Below are 24,042 nucleotides of genomic sequence, written 5' to 3'. Positions count from 1 at the left end.
AATACTCAGATGCTTCTGCACACATGAATGACTGCATTTTAAATAAGAATGGGAGTTTTTGTCTATGGACTACAGGCCAAGAGATGCTCTGTTGTTCCAAGCTTCCACTGATGCCAAAGACTAGAATCAATAGAAAGCTGTTTTATGTGATCTTTGCTGAGTCTGAATTCAAGACTCCAAAGGAGATTACTGTATGTCTAATAATTAGCTTAATGTACATGCCCATGCTCCTCTGTCACTTCCACACTAAAATATTACATTTAAAATATAAGTGAGATTCCTGTCTAACCTCTGTAATTAACACAAGCCAAAAATAGCATATGACGTGACATCATGTTACCTGTTTTTAGTCTGTGGTCATGTAATTATCAGACATCTTCAGCTAGTCTGAAGTCACTGCTTGGAAATCCCAGCTTTATGTATAAAATCTTACATTCAGCATGCAGAAGCTTGTAACTGTGGAAGAGTTCAGACTGAACACTGTATACTGTACATTATGATTCAGACAAATCGTTTTTCAATATTTTTTTTGTGAAATTTGGTGTTAAGCACCTTTTCAGTGTGCAGTGAAGGTTTGTAGTACTGCAATAAATTTGGTTTATAGAATACTTCCACTTGTATTATGTTTGTGTAGCATTCTTACCATGTTTTCTCAAGCTAAAAAAAAATCCCCAAGGGCCATTCATCGAGAAGCCAAGACTTTTTTATTTGGCAGAGAAAGAGAAAGACTCATTTCTGGGAATGTTTTTTTACTAATCAAAACAATTAAAGTACAATAAAAAGTCCTTAAGAAACATTTTTTATTTACAGTATTACGTTCCCTCACCCTCCTTGTTTTTCTGAATGTTTATCCAATCTGAGATACCATCAGATCTCAATATTAAATATACTGTACCAGCTAATAAAAACTTTTGGTACTGGTAACAGCAACAACAATAAAAACAACAATAATACTCTACTTCCTATTATTTGGTAACAGTAAAGTTTACTTTAAATGCATTCAGTACTGTCTAGCTCTCGGTTCCTGTAACACTTTACATTACTTTCGGATACTATTGTATTTTTATGAGGTTCTTGCTAATGCGATATTATCCTGAAGTTCTCTTAGTTAGGTATTGTATCACGTATTATATCGATTACCTCTCACATTAGAGAGAAAAAGAATAAATACAATTGTGATTATAACTTGAGAACTAACTTATCCAAATTAACACTGCAACTGGGAAGAGAGGACTAGCCGACGGACCAGCTGTAGCAGATGCAGAGATGACGCTCAGAGAAGGAGGGGCGGTAAATGTGAAACCCTGAGAAAACACAGCCCAGTGTTAGTGAGGGTTTTCTGAGAGCGAACAGCTATATTGCACAGACAGTACAGCATCAAGCGGTGTTCCAGGACGGACAGTCTGACAGAGACTTCAGGCTTGTTCTAAAAAAAGAGGCAAAAGAAGAAAGCCTTGAACTCTGACTGGAACAGGGATTCTTCTTCGTGTCTGTCCATATGGAGAAGCATAAAGGTAACGGTAAGAAAATGTTAAAAATGTTCCTGTCTTCCCCAAGTTTTAAGAACTTCAATACTCCACCCCCTTGCTAGTTCTGTTTTGAGAATACCACCTCTCACTGCTGTCTACCGTGAAATGTAAAAGATCTTGATCAACTGATAACATTGCGACATAATTACTAATGACCAACAACGGGACAGCACATGAGCTGATTGTTTGATTCATTCGGTGACTGCAGAAGAACGTGAGGATTGTAAAACAAGTCACTAATGTGCGTTTTCAAAAAATGTTCGCTGAATGCAGCCATTCAATATATTACTCTACTGTTGCAGTGCACCGTTTCTGTGGAGAAGAGATGGGTGACTCCTTTCTTGAAAGAGTGATTTAAAATGCTTGTAGAATGCATTGTCACCGGTGCACTTAGACGCTGCTTGTTCTGAATATGTTTCTGGCACGCCCCCATCCCCGTATCTTGTTGACTGCTTTTATTTAGATTCCCTGCAATTCTAGACGTAGGCATATTCATCGTGTATAATTTTAAAGCATCCAAAGTTACTGGGTGGGAAGTGAGTAGAAAGTAAATTGGTGTACTGCACGACAAGAATTGGAATTATTTCTCTAAAAATATTTTTGAGTGCAAATGTTCAGATGTTTCGCATGTATAATCACCCTTTGGAATTTGGAAGCGTGGGAGTGCGTGGTGCATAAGTTTTGTTTCTGTTAAAACTCAAAACGGTATGAGATTCAGATGCAACTGCAATAGCAAATGTCAGCTACGGGGGCAGCTGGTGTAGCCTTTTCTGTTCAGCACATTATAGATCCTTCATGAACAGCAACCGCAAAACATTGCTATCTGTAACTTGATACATACAGTACTGTATGATATTTGCTGAACATGCCACATTTATGGTGCCTATCCCAAAGACATTTTGGTATTTCCCTGGTTTTCATTTTTTTTCTTTAATTTGTTGTGTTTTGTTGCAATAATAAGAATGCTTTTCTTCTGTACTGTCCTTTTATGTTAGTGGTCTTACTTTTTGTTACTGGTCCTGTTAACTTGGTGTGTTTATTCATACTCCCACAAAATTATACTTACAGTAACACCATCAGAGAAGCATTATATTTCATAATAAGATAGCAAGGTTGTTGTCACTATCATATACGGTATTGAAAAAATATTTAGTTTATGTCTGGCCTTTGAATATTTAGTTTATGTCTGGCCTTTGCTTTGAAATGTTACACCATTTTACAGTACATGTTCTGTTGTGATTTGTCCTTCTGCACATGAACAATGCTTTTCTTAGTTCTGCCTGGCTTTGTTGTGTCTGTTGCTCTTTGGAAGGAATATGGTTGATATTGGATGGGTTTTTTTTTTTATTGGACTGGACTTTCAGTATGCATTTAAATCTGGGTACATGTTAGTAATTGTTAAACTTCAGGTAATTGGTAATTATTTACCGATGAATGTAAGAATTAAGGCTGTGAGGGTTGCGATTAGAGTTAAATTACAGATTTGAACACCTTTATGTACAGATTGTCAGTGTGAGGTGTCAACTCTTTTAATGGTTTTACTCATTTTCAGTGAGGAAACCTATACAGTATCTCTTCAGAGATTCAAGGATGATCCATGTTTTTCTATGAGCAGTATATTTAGTGAGGTAATACTCGTCACTGGTTTTACTGTCATCCTTGAAATAGGTAGAACAATTGAATACTTTATGAAGCACTTTCTCATTCATATTCTAAAACAGGAGATGATACAGTATATGGACATAACTTACTAGTTTATCGTGTATCCTTGAATATGATCAAGTGTAACATATAGTACAAGAAACCCTTGCTGCTTCATCTTTAGGTCATTTGTTGTTCAGATACAGTGTCTTGTGAAGGGCAGTGTATGCAATCCATTGTAAATCCTTAAGCAAGAAGGCTTGGCTCAGACCTGACCTTATTGATTGCATTAAGAGAAGACTTAGTAGTTTATCTCGAACTCAGCTCTGGCTGTTAATGGTAATTTATTGGTGCTTTTGAAGACCAGAGGCTTTCCCTTGGATGTTGGAATGAACTTGTATTTAGGGACACAATCCCCAGAAAAAAATTAAGTTAATGCTGAAGGTCTGATTCTTAATATTAAGATGATTAATAACACTGATTCCTTGACAAGGTTATACTGTATATTCTTAGTTATTTTGTCGTAGTTTGAATGTATACAAATAAAAATAAATAATCATTTCATCATTGCTACTGTACATCACTATGATAAATACCAGTTAGAAATTAAGTGTTACTGAAATTTTGCTTTTTTTCAGTTTGCACATTAATATCCTTATTTATTAGATACTGTATTTAGTTATTTCATTGATTAATGAAAATTATTTTTCCGCTTCATTGGGATTAGAGAATAACCTCTGAAAACATGGTTGTCTCTGAAGAAGTCCTTTCTTCCCTAGGAAGGTGGATCAGTCTCACACAGTGGTGATTCATCAAGTCTTGCAACCTGTCTTCAGTTTTAATTTTCAATCACATTTCCCCTCAAGAAAACTCAATCCAAATAACTTGTTTGTTGAAATCTCATATAATGATATTCACCTTGGGTATCCAAAGGTTGTGTATTTCATTGTATCAATGTCATTAATATTTAACTGAAGACTGACAAGAACAAAGACTTTTAGGCAGGAGACAGCAGTCAATAGACAGAAGCATATTTACAGTATAATTAGCATTAAAGGCAGTTGTACCTTTTACTTATTATTATTAAAAGTGAGATGAGATTATTACTATTTACTTGATTTATGTCAAACTTTCTTGATAAATGAAACTATTAGTGATTGAGTCACAAAATATTAGTTTTTTGGTGAGTTTTGTTATTTACTTAGAGGCAGAGCAAAGTCATTTTAATGGTTAAACTTAACTCTAACACCAACCAACATCTGTGTCTACTTGAGAACTACTTGAAGGTGTTGCCAAATGTCTAGTGGAAGGAAAGAGAACTGTTAGCTCTCCTGAAAGTACAAAAAAGTACTGTCACAAATTACTTGAACTTGATACAGTATCTGGGATCTGATCTGTCCAGTTTCCTCTTCTTTGTTTCTAAAATTAAATCCTCCTGGTTGTTCAGGTTATGGTACAAAGAGACTATAAGCACAAACAAAAAAGGGGGTTGCGTTATTCTGAGTTATTTTTAATACGAATTGAAAAACAGAAGCAAACATTCCTTACATTTTTAATATCTACAGATACAGTATACGGTACCATACATCTTAACAGTGATTTAAAATGAGTAGTTTTCTACTTCATTATAGTCCTAAATACAATCTTGGCAAAAAATGCAGGAAGTTCAAGTAATTAACAAAGATTATTTTTAATCATATTCTGGCAGTCAAATCTATAGACCAAATTATTTGTTTTCATTTTGCAGTTTAGAATGCATTTTGACATTTTTTTTGCTTCCAAAAACAATAAAATTTGGAAACATTTGGTATTTACCAAAAAACATTTTAATATTGGGCATTATTTTAATAATAGGAAATTGTTTTGAAACAGAGATCTGTGTTTGGGGAAAGGCTAAGAGTTTGTTGAATTGAAGAAAATAATCAGGCCTAATATTTAAAATGCAAGTTTCTTTCTAGGTTTTGATTAACTTCAGATGGGGTCTGGCTTGCTATTGAATCTTGTCAACATGTAAACTTATATTTGTTTTTGAGAGCTCTTTTCAAATATGTTGTTTAAGTTTAGATACATTTCTCGAGTAAGTGAACTTATCTGGTTGCTATACTTGAAGGCACCTTGAAGAAAGGCAGACTAGCACGCGCAAGCCATAGATGAGTCTCTTGATGATGCTGCTTCTTTTTCCAAACAGATAACAGCATCCTCATGCAGTCAGCGATGGGTTAGAGAGGAGAGACTAATAGGAAACAGGGGGGCAAAAGTATTTGAACTAGGGAGCGACACACGGTGATATCCTCTGCATTAATTCCAGGAAACAGATGACTATAAAAATGATGAAAAGAAACTTTATCCTGGTTTCTGGTGTGGGTCATTTACTTTTCACTCCGAGCAGCGTCCTACAGGTTTCATCAAGCTTTTATGCATTTAAAACTCAGCAGGTTTCGCAGTCTAGCATCTCAAGACTTAAGATGGTGGGATTTTTTTTTCATTTTTACTCCCCCTGGGGGAGAAACAAGCCAAGTTCACAGGCAGTGAAATCCAGCGTGTGGGCAGGGGCCTCATACGTCTTGGGCTTACTACCTCATTACAGGGTTTGTGAAACAATGCTACCATCTTAAAATCTGAGCTTCTCATTAGTCACTCTCGTTAATAGTGTTTCTTTATTTCTGTGTTTGTTTTGCCGGGATTATCCTTCATGTCTTTAAGAACTGTGAAAGGCAAATTGATAGGACAGGTTTTTGAGGGCTTTATTAACATGTAATTCACATGTGGGGCGTACAACATTTTACACATACAGTACAGTACTGTATAACAGTGCCTTAGTTTACCTGTACATGTTGTGTCATATTACAATTTCACTTGATGTAAAGCCACTTTAACAAATCCTAAGTTGGGTCACAGATGTCACAACAATGACTTAGAGTTTCTTTATACCCATTCCCCTTCTCATAACATTATAGTGATGTTTATGCTAGTTAAGGGGGCAGTACAGTGGCACAGTGGTTAGCATTGCTGCCTAGCAACACTTGGGTTCAATTCCCGACCTGAGGTGCTGTCTGTGTGGAGTTTGCATGTTCACCCCGGCTTTGCTTGGGTTTCCTATGGGTGCTCTGGTGTCCTCTTACATTCCAAAAACATACTGGTAGGTTAAATGGCTTCTGGGAAAATGGGTCCTAGTGTGTGAGTGTGTCTGTGTTTGAATCTGTGTGCCTGTCCTGCAATCAACTGGTGTCCCATCCAGGGCGTATCTTGCCCTGCCCCATTGTTTGCCAGAATAGACTCTGGGTCGGCTGCGACACTGAATTGGAAGAAGCAGTTATGTATTATGAAGCAGGAAGAATTATGCCAGTTACAGTATGTGCCATTGTCACTACTATTGCACAAGACTAGCCTGCCAGCTAGCATAGGTGCCTCAGTCCCTGGGTTATGGGTTTCATTTTGGCCTCTTGTACCTGTCTATGTGGAGCTTGAATGTTCTCCCTGTGTCAACATTCTCCCTGTGTCAACTCCCTGTGATTTTTTTGGGTGCTTCTGTTGTCTCCACCTTACAAAAACTTGTTGATTAGATTTGATTGAATTTTTCCTCTTCTCCATGATTATGCAATGCAATGGAGTCGCTTGGGTTGGGGTGCGCAGTCATTGTTTCTCAGTCACACCTTTGAACAACCCTCATTAGGATAAGTGACTTGTAGATAAGAGATGGATTGCCAGGCTAGTGGATAGTTTTTTTCAGTAGTTAAACCCTTTAAATTAAATAGTCATATCTGCAGATTCAAAGTGAAACATTTTATATCATTAGCTCACCAAGAACGTGCATAACAATATTTACATTTTAAATTGTGGGCTTGTTGCTCATTCCGTGGGATCACAAAATACTCTGGGTAGCACATAATTAGGAATACAAATATTTAAAAAAATATTTAAAAATATGCTGAAAACATATGATTTAATAATAATTCTAGGTGGTCAGTATTTTGTGAACTGAGCTAAACTTGCAGATTGATTTGATAAAGCATCTCTTTTAAATCATCATTCAAGAACCTGGGATTTTAATTCATGCAAAAATATAACCACGAGCTGCTTCAGTAATGAAGATTGCCTGGTTGGCATCAACATGAGTCACAGTGACCTGTGTGTGAGGAACGTGGCCTAGAAAATGAGACCTTCCACATCAACAATCAGGCGGTTAGAAAAGAGGAAAGTCCAAAATGCTGGATGGAAGAGACTCACTACACCAGCTCAGGACCATTACACCTGTCTGATTCCTCTGCTTAACCACTTCAGATTCAGTGACTATGGCATGAGAAAATAGGAAGGAAGAAATAATTTGTACATTATGAAATGCTGATGATTCTATTAAGCAGTGATTTGCCTTTGATAGACATCATGGAAAGTAATGTGTAGAGATGTCATGTTGAATGTTATGCTAGCTGTTTCTGTGCATTTTTCAGATCAACTTGTAGGCCCATGGATGTGTGATGCACAATTGCTTTTGGTGCAGATTGAGGACAAATTTACCACAATAGATTGACAAGTCGTAGAGCCAACAGTTATTCTTGAAGGTCAATCTGAAAATGACATTTTTCGTGCTTTCACAGTAATACATGGTCTCTTTGAAGATAATACAGATGTTCCTTATTCTGATATTGATTAAGTCCAATTTATCAATGTCCCTCCCTAAGTATGTATGCCAGAGGTCACCTGATGCAGTCATGTGACCCAACAAATGTGTCATGAGACTCTGCTTTATTCAATGTGTGTACGTGTATGTGTTTTTTTGTGGAGGTGGGAGGGTGGGCTCTTAATAATTTGTAATTATATCCCAGATGTGAACCATCATCTTTTGGAAAACCAAGTCGCACAGTCCAATGAAATCTCATACTTATTGCTCAAAAATACCTGTTCCCCAATACTGTACATGTGATTTGACCATTCTTGAATGCTCAGGGGAATTAAGTCACTGCAATAGTTCACTGTATTCTAAAAATCCTGTGACTTGTGTTCCAGGTAGTTTTGACATGTTCCATTACTATTACCAGCATTCTCCTGGGGCATCCTCTGATGAAATAAAATAAAGTCCAGTTTGAAATATAATGTCTCAGTTTGCATATAATGTTTTACTTTAACTGCAAGTTTCAGTCATTTCAAACATGATGTTTTTCTTCAATTAGGTATTGAAAAGAAGACAAAATATTTTATTCCGTCAAAGTCATTTAAAAACAGCACCAATTTCAAGTCCTCCTTTCAATTTGGCCATATGTTTTGTATAAATTATGTAAAATAAGACTTAACTTCAGGAAACTATTCAGTGGCCAGTCTAAAATCTACAATCTACATACCCGAAGAAGGCTCCACAGCTGCAACGTTATTTTCTTTCTTCTCTTTTCAGCATGGAATAAACCTATTACGTGTTCCTTTGCAGCCTACGCATGCTGATGCAGCTACCCACCTGAGATAAAACCTACAATACTATACATTTGGTACACATGACTTTCCTGCACGTTTGTGAATGCCAACCCCCTATCCCCACTGCAGTGCCTCTCTGTCACTATACTGTACCTTATTTAATTGTTTTCAGTGAAAGTTGTCTGATGCTGGCATTGTACAGGATCATGGCTTATGCTGTCGGCAGGCAATTCACCTTGTGAAATACTCTCTTGCACTGCTTGTGCGCTCTCTGTACAGTAAGTGGGACATAATTAATATAACTTCATGTTCAAGGGCCAGTGCATGGATGATGAACAATAGAGAACAGAGGAATAACCAGTCTTTGGTATTTCAGTACTCAGACTCAGATCTCCAACTTTCTTTTTTCTTTTTTCATTTTAAATTAATGCTTTTTCGGCAAATCATTTGGCTCAGAAGAAGGGAAGGCCCATACTTATTCTCAAGTGCGTATTAGCAGAAATAGTTTGGCACTGTTATAGAAAAACAGGGGCCTTCATCCCTTTTTCTCATGCACAAAGAGCCAAGTTATAAATTAAAGTACTAGGACAAAATAAATATGGGGCAATGTGTGTTGTGGAAATATGAACAAAGGAATTCTGCTACCACACATCAGAAAAGTGCTGTGGTTAAAAGCTTGTATTTCCTTAATGCCTTCTTTGAGCACAGAGAAACCATGATTTTTCAGTGTTCTTGATTTTATCCTAGTATTAAGTAGTAGCTACTGTAGGTTCTCACCCAGGTTTTGCAGAACTAATGCCTTAACTTTATAGCTGTTCCATTTGTCTACCATCCCAATTGTCCACACTCATAAATGACAAAAGTGCTGTTCTTTTATCACATCCAGTTTAGTAAAAAAGCAAGTTTTTTTTCTTTTAAACCTCTGAGACTGAACAATAAAGGCAATACAATGTTTTGCAGATCTGGTATTGATATGTGACAATTTCTGGGATGGCGGAAATTTTGTATTGGTTGTATTTGGTTTAATCAATTTCCCTACGGGATCAATAAAGTCTTATCTATCTATCTAGCTCAGACTTAAAGACTAGCTTAAAACACAGGTACCTGCAAAAAATGAAAAATGTTCTCTAATAAAAGAATACAGTATGTCCCATTGGTTTTTACTTTTGCAGCTTAAGGGAAATAAATTGAGATCTTTTTTATATAACACTATTGAACTTTGTTCCTGTATAGCATTTATATTATTTTAGCATTGTACTCAGTGGTCTTTTTTTAGTATTGTTTTCTTTGTTCAATCCCATGATTCAGCAGTAAGACCTGCTAAGCAGGAGCTCAGGCCTTTTATTTCACTTCCTTGAGGAAGGAACAGGTGTCGATCTGACGACAAAAAAGTCTGTATTTGTGCCAGTAACATTTTATAATTAACATTTTTTTTTAAAAGCTGGTTGTCATACGTTAAATTTTGATATGTAGTCAAATTAATAAAGTGCTTAAGGAAGTCAGTTCCTAATTGTCTAAGTCCCCTTAAAGAAGAACAAGCAGAACTGTTGGTGACTTGATACACAATCAGTTTAATGCCTTATATTTCTATTCCTGGTCTGAAAGTGAAAGTGAATTTTGGGAACTAATACCTGAAAGGTCCCCACTCACTCTTTGGCCTGATTTTATGCAAGTGGGATGCATCTGAAACTACTGAACATGTGATAAATGGCTGTATTTGAAGCCACATCTGCTCATTTGTGCTGAATGGAGCCTGTAAAGTTTTTAACGCCTATAACACAAAGCTTTATGTGTTGGTATTGATTGACTATAATATTTAGACCATAGTTTTTATTCAAAAACCCACTGTCAACAAATTATTTTCATTTAATCTTTTCCGATGATGTTGGTGTTGGTGGCGTAGGGAAAGAAAACTACAGTAATTATCACTCGTACAGTACTTCTTAAAAATTAAATGTCGCTTCAGTTTTAAGGAAGCTGGACCTGTTTTTACGTTTGAATACAAGGATTTTGACAAAGCTGGTTTTACATATGGATATACAAATGCATACTTTTTCAAATGTAAGCATTTTAGAATTATGCAAAAACAGCTCTTGTGTTGCCATCAGTTCTTAGTACACTAAGAAAATAAGTGAGGTATTTATGCTAAATTTGTAATTTAGCATTTACAGACATTTGTGCTGTGTTCTAGAGGTCATGTAAGATCTTTTATTCCCTTAGAGGTGAGTTTCCTTTCCATGAGTGTCGTTATGTGTTACATTGCTTTTGTAAAATATTGGTTGCAGTTTGAAGGGTTTAGCAATTTTTAGACACTCATTGGCAATGCAGACCAGAGCACAAGTGACACCAAGTACTGAGATACACCTACTCTAGAACACAATTGATTTAATTGAGGTCAAAACATCCTGCAAAACCGAAAAGAATGACAAATACATTATTCATGTTTTAGCTTTTTTCTCTTCCTGTCAAGCTGTGAAAAATTCAGAAAAAGAACGAAAGAATGTAAACATTCAAGGATTTCTTTGTTCAGACATTGAAAACTATTCACAGTTGATTGTTGACTTAGACTTACCGCTTGATAATGTCTTGTGTTTAGACAGCAAGTGTTTTTTGTCTGTACGGGTATTAATGGCCACTGACTTGACCGTGTGATAAAGGAAGATGGGACAGTGCCTCGGAAGCAAGAATTTTTTGTATTTTTCTTTCTCAAACACAAGATAAGGTACTGTAATGCAGTGTGTGAATGGGTGTACAGTATGTCTGTTTCACACAGAGGCCTGTCAAAGTGATTCTTCAGATGAGCAGACAGTTAACAAGGAAAGTGCCTCAGTTTCAGTTTTTCTTGTTCTATTCTGTTTTTTGTCTTCCAAGGCAAACATATTTTCAGTATCAACCAAACAGCAGGAGCATGTACTGTTTAAATCAGATGTTTTTTAATAAAGATTTTATAATGCAGACCCTATTATGATGAATTATCAAAGTTTGTACTCCCTGGCAAACATTTTGTGAGTAATTCACTGCCTCTTTACTTGATTGAATGAGAATTTGTTTTAGCCTTGTCCCTGGCTACAAGTAATAAACTGTTATTAATGATGTATATAAAATAACTTGGTACATGCTGGAGGCTGCTGTAGTTTGTTACTGCAACAACAACATTGACATCGACCCTTTGGCAAAGTTTGAGCTTCCCCTGCATTGCTGGCCAGATTCAGATAATAAAACAAGGAAATAAATTATAAATAAGCATAATTTAACTACTTGACAACAAACTTGTTTTTATAAAGGGAGGTCTCAATACTTAAGTTGATGACAAACTAGAGGAAAGGCCACACTTTTACTGAACACTTAAGTGGAAAATGATCAGCCTTGCAACATAAAACCTAAAGCAAGTAACTCAGGCAGTGCACTTGTTAAATTTCTGATCTTTAAATATAAACAGTTTAGCGGATGGAAACGAACACTGGTTTGTTAAAACCACAGAGGATTAGCCTCCGGTTTTACAAAGGACATCTGTTTTTGGAAAATGAAAGTGTTACCAAACCCAGATTATAGATTTTCAGAAATTTAGAAATGTAAAAGTTCTTGTGTTTTTATTACTTGTAGGGCTGCTGTGCTTGTGTTTACATTGCAGCAAGAAAAGCCGCTTATAGCCTCTCCCAACAGCTGCCTGGAAATAGACCTAAAAAGGCATCTTGCTGGGATGACTATGAGGAATGCTGAAAACTTGCCGATTTGAAAAGGTCAGCTGATTGAGATATTGTCAAGAAGAGAGCTGCGTAAGAACACTGCTGGGATCCTGAAATGTTGAATACATCATGATGAGTCACAGTTCAAAACTCCACATCATCGGGCCTATGTTTTTTGTAGCCAGGCACTTTCTTGTGGGCGTTATCTTAGTTTAATTAGTGTATAACCTGTCTGCAAGTTTTCCCAGTGATATCTTCATTCCATTCACTTCTTAAAAAAAGGCCTTCTGAGCAGCTGGTTGCTCACTATTGCTTCAGGGTGAGTTTGGTAATTGCAATCGGTAGCATTAGGCAGATTGTCACAGAATTATTTACTCTAATACTGTGGGCAAAACTGTTTACAGTTTTGCAAGTTTTTCAGGGGGCGCACTTTGATAAAGGCACTTGGTGTTTATTATTTTCACAGTCTTGGCAATGTTTCTAATCCTAATTTAGATGTATGTTTGAGTCATTGAATGCAGGGCAGAACTAAACGATTTCTTTTTTCCCATAATAAATGCTAAACTGCTATGGCAATACAAAGACAGACATTCCCAGAAATAAACACAAGCATACAGTAAGTAAAAATTGGTTGGCTGTTAATGGATGATTAAAGAGTTGATCAGCAGTTTACCCCCAGTGACATGAGGTAGCATTCTGGCTGGACGGTTTCCTAATCCATTGGGGATTATTTAAGGTATTTTGATCTACAGGCTATTATGTCAAAACTGAAACTAATGCTTCATACTTCATCACTGTACCTCTAATAAATTTGCATGAAAGCATGTGCAGATATAAAAGGAGATTACTATAATTTGATGTTTTTCACTCAGTGTGCAGAACAGTCTGAAATGCATTAATATCTGAAATAGCTCAATGTGCTTTACACTGGGAGTCTTATCTTTTTCTGTCCTTATTAGAAAACAAATGTTGGAAGTCATTTGTGTGGCTCACATGTAGTGTTGGCATTTGGCTTGGTTCTGTATTACTAAGTAATATACTGTAATACAGAGTATCATACGCTCAGAGTTTCTCTGTGTGGATACCATATCCAAACTTGGTGGACCTTCGTGACATTGCTCCCAAGTTTTTTTTCTATTTGTAACTGCTGAGCATAAAACCACCTTTACAGTACCTTCATCTGCTGTATCTAACTGCTCCCTCTGGGATTAGGAGGTGCTTATCCTTATCCTCATAGCTTGGTGCATCATTTTCTGGGAGAGCACCCAGAATGTATACAGTACAGTACAGTGCATTCACAATTCTCAAGTATGTAACTGGCACAATAAAAATTGGCATTAACACTCCTCATGCTCTTCCTGCTTCACACTTTGTGTGACTACCAAACTATGGGATAAACTTCGACAAAAACAAATCAGTGCATGAAATCATAAAAAGAATACGTACTGGAACGTTGCCTCTTATGTTATAGCTCCAAATCAATGTTGTTGGTGTTGTGTGAAAGGTTTAGTAGTGTGTTCACTGGGCAGCCTTCCAAGAAGGCAAGATCGTCCATTCAAACTTTGAGGTTAAATAAGGTTTTATCGGGTCAAAGCACTACAGCAAATTAACAGCGAGTAATCAACATCAGGACCCACTTTTTTTTCTTACAATGGATACTGCAGAGTTAGAGATCAGTTAGAAAGGAAAAATAATACTCAAGTATTATCTCAAGCAGACTTACTATAACTTAGAAGACTGGAACAAAGTTACAAGAATTGTATTCCTAAATTATTTTAAAACCTGTTATGCTTACAGCTGTATATACAGTATATTGTATAAACATATGTACAGCATGTGCAAACACAAAATAAAGGAGCTGAAAAGCTTCACGTAAATCTTTTAAGAAGTTTATTTAAAAGACCTGGTGGTGACTTTAATGTTCTCTTTCATATTTTATGTAATCTTTTTTCATAACAATAAGGTGGAGAGAACTTGGTGTAGTAGAAGATTTTATATTAAAACACCCATCTGTTTTCTAACTTCTTAATTCAATACAGGGTCGCAGGGGAGCCAGAGCCTATCCCAGCAAACAACGAGGCAAGGCAGGATTCACCCTGGACCACATGCCAGTCCATAGCAGGGCACACAAAGACACACACACACTCACACCAGGGCCAGTTTTCCTAGGAGCCAATTAACCTTCCAGTCTGTCTTTTCACTGTGGGAGGAAGCTGGAGCTCTTGGAGAAAACCCACATGAACACAGGGAGCACATCCTTTACAAACCCCATGCAGATAGCATCCCGGGTTTGAACTTCAGTGCTGCAATGCAGGAATGCTAACAGCTGCACCACTAGACAGTACCACCGCGTCACTGTGTTGATGATGATCTAGTTATTTCAATCTTTTTCAATCCAGTTCCCATCAAAAACAAAAAATGCAGACTTATTTTAGTTTATTTATGGCCTGCCTTGTACTGTGCATCTAATTGCATTCCTGACTTTCTGCTGATCTTTTATTAAGTAACCATTTAATTGTGCATGAAAGTCATTAATTGAACTGTGCTGGGTATTTTTGTTTCCTCTGCTGCCCTACGCAGGGGATGTCTCAATGACGTTACCCACTTGTTGAAAGCAAAGATTCCCATTACTGAAAGGACTTCATATGGGCTGAATCACATGAATGCTAGCTTTGTTCAAGTACCATAGAGCCTGAGAAACGTACGTCATCGCTCCGAGCTTCAGAACCTTCACCAGATCATTCTTAGAGGAATGCTGCACTCTGATGTGGGTCTGGCCACTGCAATGAAGTGGTCATGTACTGTAGGGACACAGAGTGGTGGTTCCATAGTTAACTCTTGTCTTAGGCAGACAAACCCTGTCCCATATCTACTGAGCTACCACAAAGGAAGGGTGAAGTGAATATTGTAAAATAAAATCAGAAGAATGACAGAATCTATACATGGAAACTGTGAAGCTCAGGTTGTTTCCCCATGATTGCTAATGACGTCTTGCTGTCTGCAATCATCGTCACTGTTGATGATAACCACCTACAATTCATCTCCATAAATTTTATGTGCTGTACTGTGGTAGTACTGTAAATTAACATGGTATTATTTTCTTTGGTTTTTCTTTCCTTCAGTTTGTTTTTATTTGATTTGTTACACATATTTCTTTGCTATCTTATAGACCTTCATCCATAGTCATATCTTTCTGTCACAACTATTTACTGCACCTGTGTTTAGTCATATTTCATACCCTACTTGTGAACCTGAGAGTATATCCATTAGAAATTGGTGAAAAAAACAAGGAAGCGGGACCGAGGGATCTCTTGTTTGAACCCTTACTCATGCCCTTCTATTCTTAACTAGTTTGGATAGTGTTTTATGATTAATGGTAAATCATCCCATTTCCTAACTGCTTTATTATCCAATACAAGATAGCTGGGGAGCCAGAGCCTATCACAGTATGCCAGTCCATCTCAGGGCACTCACAAATACTCACACCACAGTCACTTTTCCTAGAAGCCAGTTAACCTGCCAGTATGTCTTTGGAGTGTGGGGAGGAAACTGAATCACCTGGAGGAAACCCATGCATACGCATGGAGAATATACCAACTTCACAAAGACAGTATTCCAGGAATCGAACCCAGGGCCAGTGCTGTAAGGAGGCAACACTAATCTCTGTGGCACTGTGTAATGGGAAACCAACTTACAATAAACAGAGAGGGGATTCTGTTCTGTGACAAAAAGGGTGACTTTTATTTAATTAAATTTGGCAATCCTGACCTTCTTTTGAAAGACATAAGTTACTTGTTATGTCTTTACAGAAGTTAAAAAAAAACATACACTGCATCCTATGGACTTTTCCATGCCAAGATATCATCAAACACCAAAGCAGTATGAAGCTGGAGGAGGTTCCCTTAAAACATTTTCATCATAATAATTAAAAAATACTGGTAGGAGAAGAAGAAATTATAAGGAAGCAAGTACACTTGTAGAAAGTAAAAAAATACTAACAACAAAAAACAGCTCTGAACCCAGCTGAAGAAGGTGAAAGTCTTCATGAAAATTTATATTTAAAACAAAGAAAAACAATCATTTTTGTTGGAGGGAGCTTGCCTTCAGCATCTGTTCTTGTTTTCCCAGTAGACAGTGCTGAGTTATTGGACAGAGTATAGAGAAGACCAAAGCCCCATGCTGCATTTGCCAGCTTTTATGGGGACCTGATTAAACTGAACTTGCTGGGGCTACAGATTCTGTGCCTTTGAACTTCTCACGTGAAAAACACACTTTGCCTGCAGCAGAGCGTAATTGTGCACAAAGTGGGGAAAAAAAAACACAACGATGAAGGGTACTCTGAGAAGCACTGTAAGTAGCCTTTTCAAAATAAACATTGATGAGGTTAGCTTCATTGCAGGCATTGTTTTGAGCAGCATCTCCAAATTATAGAGGAGCAGTTAGGATGAAAAGAGATACTTACGCATGACCTGCAGGTGGATTTTTTATTTTCAGGTTCTTATTTGGTGAATTCCCATGATAATGTAACATACTATTACTAACCACTATCAAAGCCGTTCAAATCCAAACTTCCTTTTTTGCTTCTCCTCACTAATATTTCCTTGCTCAAGTGGTGGGTTAGAATACACGGCATCTGTGCACGGGGTGTAATGAGGTATTAGTCTTTTCTATAGGTGCAATAGTAGAAGTTGGGTGTTATTTCTTTTTCTCAACTTAACAAGAGAAAGACAACAAATGAGAGGAGCTATTATGCACATTGTGCTATTCTTTGCAGCTTTTTTTGTTACTTCTGCTCTGTAGCCAATACTGGTTGTACTGGGATAAAATAAATTTGAAATACCTTTAATTGGTAATTTAATGTAGCCAATAGCACCTACCCTGCATGTCTTCAAGATGTGAGAAGAACCTGAAGCATCCTGAGAATATAAGTACAGTCTACATAGACAGTCTTCCTAAGCTGGAATTGATCCCAAGACCTTGGAAGTTTGAAGCCTGAAAGAATTGTGAAAAAGTGCTAACTACCAAGCTACATTGCCTGCCAAGGTCCTGCGATCTTTTTAAGAACCACAGCTATAAAGGCAAGGAGAAGCACTTTGTCAATCCTCGGGATAGGAAACAGTTATTAAAAAGTGGCAGAAGAGAGTAGAAAGAACATTTACAGCTATGGAAAAGGCTAAAGGTCATTTTTTGCTATGTGAAGAATGTGACAAAGGGGATCAGTCTTTTCACTTTAGACAATATAATTATTTTTCTTGTGTTTTCTGTACGTGAGTATGTTTATCAGAGTTGACTATAGTTTGAAGACACTGGTTAGTGTGGCTTCCTTTGTGTTTTAATGCTTTAACCTATTGCTTTTTATACCTTTTTAATATTCTGAAATCTAAGTGAAATGCTGAGTTCTTCTGTGTTATTTAAGTTGGTGCCAAGTTTTAGTTCTACTTTAATTATTGTTACTGCAGACATTTAAGTTAAATCTGGACATCAATACTCAAATAGTTTATTTGAAGCCTTCGTTCATGCCTGTTTTTTTACTGATTTTTTGTTTTGTTTTTGTGGTGGTGTTTCTTTTCTTGTAACTTTGTCTTATCTGTTGCCTTGCGGTATCTCAGGCACACAGGATGGTGGAAACTCCGCTGTAATACAACAGCACAGCATGATAAGTATTTGGGCAACACCTCATTTCCAGTGGTGATGCTTAAAATAGCACAGCAGATCAAGAAAACAAATGAATTAAGACTTTCACTTGAGTTTAGGAGGCAGTTACTGTGTGTTCTAAATTGTCAGCATGAGACTGTGTGGGTCCATATTGCTGCAAAATGTCATTGAATCTTCCTCAAATGGGAATTGCCTTCTGCTCTATATTGTTTTATCAAAGCCTTTAATAATAAGTATTAAGGAAATACAAATAAAAAGTGAGCTGAAATTATCTTTTGAACTTCATCATTTTGTACTGGCTTCCTGGCTCTTCACGGGATTCTTAAGGCTGCTGTGCAAACCCCAGTTGTGTCACCTCTATATGTAGTGGTCAAAAGTTGAATGTGGATCTATTAAGGGCCCAAATCGGTGGAAATAGAGTTGAACAACATTCAGGCTGTATTGCGGATGTGGCAGAGGCTCAAAGTGCAGTCTTCTTGTGCCAGTGGTTGCACACACATTTATGGTTTCACATTGTCATGCTGTAACAGAACACCGTGTTGTAGACTCCCAGCTTTTATTTTAATAGCTGTTTTTTGTGGTTCTCTGGCCTGTCATGGTTTATTGTATTGGTTACTTGAGTCTGAGCGTTCCTTAATAATCAAGGATCTGTCCTTGGGAGTCCCTTGACACTTTGCATTTAATGAAATGCCCTCGCATATTTGCTTTTTTGTTGAGCACACTTAGCAAAACTACTGTACCTGTTTCTTGTACCGGTATTTTTAGGGATTTGGTGAGAGATCCCTTTAAAACTTCCAGGACCCGCCCTGGGAGAACCTTGAGAAAACAGGAATATGCTGACTTCTTAAATAGTCAGTAACATTTTTGGAAATAATTATATTGCACTTTTATTATCAAATCATGTAATATGCTGTTGGAATGGCTTTTTATACCACAGACTTTCATTTGTACTTGTGTTAATTACATAGCAATGGTTAAAGCAGATTTTAGCTGTAGCAGTCTTTGTCCAATTGTATTGCACAATGGTATGTTCTACTGTATGTTTCATGTTTTTTGTTTTATTTATAGATTGTATTAATATTTTTCTTTTCAAACGGCTGCTTTATTCTTTCCATCTAAACTGTTTTCCTAAATCTATCTAAATTGTGCATTTTGTGAAGGATTTCATAGTGCTATGCAGTCTGCATTGGATGATTCCCAGGTGCATATTTTGGTTTTGCTACTTTTTGATGCGATAAGAGAAATAATACCTTTTACTGCATATTGTGCTTTCCTTCTCTTTTTATTTCAGAATACTTACAACTTAGATTTCTGCTGTGGTTTGAACAGGTTCCAGAAAACGAGGGATTTTTGTACTTTTAATATATATAGTTTGGATGCAGTGTATGCAGCTCACAGACATTTAGAGCTGTTTGTATGTTAAAACTATTTTATGAAGGATGAAGTAGTAAGTACAGTATGGTACAAGCCAATGGAATACGTCTCCACCTGTTGTGAGACAGATAAGCCTTACCATCGCGATGAGGTGTTGCTTTCTTTGCTTTGCCAGGCCTGAGGTAATGCTTTTCTTACACTTTGAGTGTGGCGACATGAATTCTCATGTAACAGCACTTCATGTTTTAAATGTTTTGAATATATTTCTGTATACACATTATGAAATACATACATGAAAAAATAATATACAGTAATATTAATATGAAGTTGAACATAATGCATAGACAATAACAAATAGCATGATGGCTATAATAGATGAGCAGTAAGGGCATTAATGTACAGGCAAATTAAGAGATATAGTAACTGAATTCCAAGTGTTATTAAAATGTGGAGATTGATTTTATAACAAGCTGTGGTCTTATCAAGTATAAGCATGTAGTCTATTAAAGGGTTTAACCATTGAAATAGTGTGATCTTGTGTCTAGTTTTGTTATGTATTGTTTTCTTTGGTCAGAGCAGTTAAATATTAACTTGGTGTTTTTGATTGTTTAGTGTAGGAGTGAGAGGTCATAAAGTACTGTAAGGGCAGAGAGAGTGGAATTCTGCAATTCATAAAAAAATATTTTTTTTAACTATTTTTTGTTCAAGAACTTTTGGATTGGACACCACAGCCACATGGCATGGAAGTACAGTAATTGTCAGAGGACCCTAATATGCATTGTATACATCTGTGCGATTCAATACATTCAATTTTAAATATTTTGTGTTGTGTAATATGTGTTATATGGCAGTTTCAGTCATAGAAAAAGTGTTGGTACAGATTTGAGTCCAGAAGTTTGTGTCTGTGGAGATAAATAATTTCCTTAATCCTTAATGAGAAGAGATACTGTATGGTATCATCAATTATATTATTCATTTTATACAGTTTGGACATTTTTTTTAATTAGAAATTTTATCAGTGTTTTCTACTAATGGTGGTGGTTGCAGAGGGTTATTGATAATATTAATCTTGGTCTTAATTACATTTTTCAGTTGCAGATATTGCATGCAATGTTTTTCTTCAATGCCATCCTTTTGGCTCCAATCTGAGAAGCAAAGGAGGGTGTTAACCTCAAAAATGTGTCATAAATGTGAGATTCCTTTTTGTCTCAATGGAATAAAAATCAATTATATGTGTTTGTCAGGAAGTCTGGATTAAGACAAATTGGATTATATTTACAAGGTGTCATTGTAAAATCAGTCATTGGATTTATTTTCCAAACAGCCAGCAGTGCTTTTTAAGACGGTTTTTAAAAGAGTGTGATGCTTTATGGATTTGCTGAGAAAGGTTAAACCATAAATCATTATTCCTCGACATTCTGCTTGTTCAGCCTTAATCTAGGGATTATGTTGTTAGTTTGGGTGCATTGAACATTCTGTATTAAGTACTGGAGTTGATTTGTTAAGTAATAATATAAGAAATTTGGTGGATTTAGTCAACCAAATATTTTTTCTTTTTGTAACGTTGCCTGTTTAACTCAGGTTTTTTTTGTTATTCCAGTAAAATTTTATGATGAGAGAATCGAATTTTGATAACTAATTCTTTGTAGGGGTAACACGGACCATTGTGAATAAATAGTTAACCTTAGGAAATATGTTCATCTTGGTGGCCTCTATTTGTCCAATAATAGTAAGTGGCAGGTTCATCCAGCAATTAAGATTGTCTTCAGTGATTTTCAAGAGTGGGTTAAAGTTGAGGTAAAGACTGATTTTCTAGGATATACTATACTATATTTTAGATTTGTATACTGTGGATTTTATTTAGATTATTATTACAAATAATGATGGAGAATGTGGGCATCTTTGTTTGGTGCCCCTGAGCAAAGTGAAGCTTTGTGAGTGTTTAAAAGAAAAACAGAAAGCAGAGTTGTCTGAAGAGACTTCTACTGTTAGTCCACTTTTTGTATGTCAAAATCAACAGCCATTAACCCATGTTGTGCTCTTATTAAGCATCATCAATGTGGCATAGCTACACTTTGAGAACAGAAATGATTTTGCTTTGTTATGTAGCATTGTTAAATGATCAGAGGCAATTGTTATACAGTATATCCCATAAAGCATAGAGAATTATGCTTTTTGAACAAAAAGTCCCTTACACCCAATAAGTGATCCATTTTAAACCAAAAGATGAACATTTTGTCACTTCTGACACCACTGTATAATGTTAGGGGTATCCTTTTAATAAAAATGATGTCATTCTCTCAGTCATCTCATGGTCATGTAAGAAAAAAACTTTTCAGGACAGGACTTAAGTAGATATATGTATCAATATGTGAGATGTCTGTATTTATACTCAATATGAGATGTGAATAAAATGTGGGAGTATGGAGCGAGCCACCCAGCCATGTTTCTAAGGTGATACCTGGGCTTCTTTCAAGAAAGGGCTTGATCAGATCCTTGGATTGATTAACTGCAAACTTCCAAATGGGTTAGATGGAATGATTAGCTTCTCATTTGGGAGAAAATGGCTTAGATGATATAGTATCTCTGTTTTCTTTCTAAAATGCAGTGGCTATCTACAGTATAATTCCAATTTACTAGACCCAAACTGCTCGGTCAAACTTATTTTAGTCTCTTTTTTTTACTGGAAAAGCTCATTAAATGAGGCTGGCATTGCACTCCATCATTGTAAAGATGGGAATAGTATTCTGAACACAAAAAAGTGTTTGTCAAATCTCATGGCTATATTTATGTGTTATATCACAGGGCAGGAGCAACAACAAGAAATGCTAAGAGAGTTGCAAAAAAGTTAACTTTAATCTTTAGAGAAATATACAGTATACCATATATATTAATAGTATTTGTTGGAAAATTTGTAGGTTGAACTGACTTCCAGCTGGGGCACGTGTTCTGACGTTCAGAATGAAGATGGCAATCACTCGTATATGTATAATGACTTACTGTGTGCCTTTGGTCTGTCTGTATTTTTAGCCTTGGCACCCCTTAAGTGAAATGAAGCATTCCAAACAAGTCTTTTGGGATTATTATTGTTATGTTATGTAACATAGCTGGTGTTGTAATGATTTTTTGGCTCAGGGTTTTCTCACACACAGCAAAAAGCCCTACATTTTGAATTTCAATTAAGAACAATCAGAGGGAAATTTATCTTAGTAGCCTACCTTTCTGTTAAGATGTTTCCTCATCTCTGCTGTAATCTTAATGTTCCCAAGTGAGGTCAAAAGAGGAATGCAAGGAAATAGTCCCAGAAGACAAGCATCTGGTTTTGTTTAAAGTGTGACCGCTGTCATGATTTCCAGGGCTCAAGCCGCAGATATCGAAATCTGTATCATATTTACACTGAAAATACAGTTTTTACTTATTGCTTTAATGAAGGCCAAGCACAGGAACTCCAAACTTTTTTTTCTTTCCAGTGGAGCTAAAAGGGTCTTTAACATAATTACATTTTACACTAGATGGAGATCTGCAAAGTTTGCAATTAGGTAACGTCGTCTGACTGTTGTTTGGGGTCGAGTGAGTCACGCTTTTGCAGTTTTGTGGAGCGAGAGAAATTGTTGAGAGAGGCCTGCCAGATCTATTTGGTAAGGGATAATTAGCTATGTGATGCTAATGTCTAGGAAAAACTCATAACAATAATATTCACTGACAGTGTATTAAACAATGCAAAGTCTAAAACGAAAAAGACCATATGTTAGGAAGGGCTGATTTTTTAATTGCTTCACTGTCTTGACTCTGCACGTATCTACTGTTCAATAAGTATTAACATAAATGAAAGGAAATAAAGTATAACTTAGTGACTGGACTGCCTCATGTTTGTCTTGTACAACCAGATCTATTGCTGGAAAATGTTTCTTATGAGTGTTAATCATCACCTACCCATAATGTCATGTGCAGTATGTCCATTTAATTGTCTAGTGTACCTTCAATAGATATTAGCCCTTTGATTAAAAATGTCTGTTACACACTTCTTCATGTTTCTAATTAACTCATTTGCAAATGCAGCAAGGAACTGATTATCCTTAGCTACTAGAATTCTCGTAACTTGAAGTTAACACTGAGCAGCGGTGAGCTGGCTCTTTGTGAGCTATCAGTGGCTCTGTAGCGAGTCTCATTATGACTGCCATAATGACCCATAAAGGTGGTCATATACCCTTTAGCTGTTCCCTAAAGCTGTTAAAATCAATAACACATGAATGTGCACCTTATTCAGATACTGTACTAGTGCTGTTCATGGCAGCAGGTTCCTGCAACATTTATTGATCTGTTTTGTTTCTGAACGGTGAATCTCTCAGTGCTTTGCTGGTAACAGAAGGCTACTAGAAGAACAAGCTGACAGTGTCATTAAATGTTAACAAGACCTTGGTTATATTTGAGAGTTGCAAGTATTATATTTATATCTGTATATATAATAATTTGTTTCAATAATAGTCTTCAGTGGACCTCTTAATGACTGAAGAGAAAGGGAAGCACTCACAAAATATTTTAAAATGACAAAAACTTGGAAAAGTACTATAAGTGATTTATACTATAGTGTATATATAGTATACTATATACAGTTTATAGTATATATAAGTATATATACTTATAGTACTATAAGTCATTTATTTTGCTGTAAAATTGTAATAGTAAAATATTCTAAAAACTGAATTGAATAGTATAGTCTTTGTGTCAAATAAAGCTGGATTGTGCAATTTTTT

The 24,042-nt window shown here is 36.3% G+C and overlaps 1 protein-coding gene across 4 annotated transcripts in view; it reads left to right on the top strand.

Annotated features, from left to right (window-relative positions):
- Window positions 1-1,320: 1,320 nt before the first annotated feature.
- The window catches only part of afap1l2 (actin filament associated protein 1 like 2), an 84,448-nt gene continuing 61,726 nt past the window's right edge, over window positions 1,321-24,042 (top strand). For 2 of the 4 annotated variants that reach the window (XM_088917724.1, XM_088917722.1), the window contains exon 1: window positions 1,329-1,520. In XM_088917724.1, coding sequence (XP_088773850.1) covers window positions 1,499-1,520 — 22 coding nt within the window. In that variant the 5' untranslated portion in view covers window positions 1,329-1,498. Of the gene's footprint in view, window positions 1,521-24,042 lie in introns of all 4 variants that reach the window. The other 2 variants (XM_088917725.1, XM_088917723.1) reach the window with 2 other exon arrangements.

The sequence above is a fragment of the Atractosteus spatula genome, chromosome 5, assembly GCF_055471065.1.
Source record: "Atractosteus spatula isolate fAtrSpa1 chromosome 5, fAtrSpa1.hap1, whole genome shotgun sequence".
Lineage (NCBI taxonomy): Eukaryota > Metazoa > Chordata > Actinopteri > Semionotiformes > Lepisosteidae > Atractosteus > Atractosteus spatula.
The sequence above is the reverse complement of the archived record's forward strand: the minus strand, read 5'-3'. Positions and strand labels throughout refer to the sequence as shown.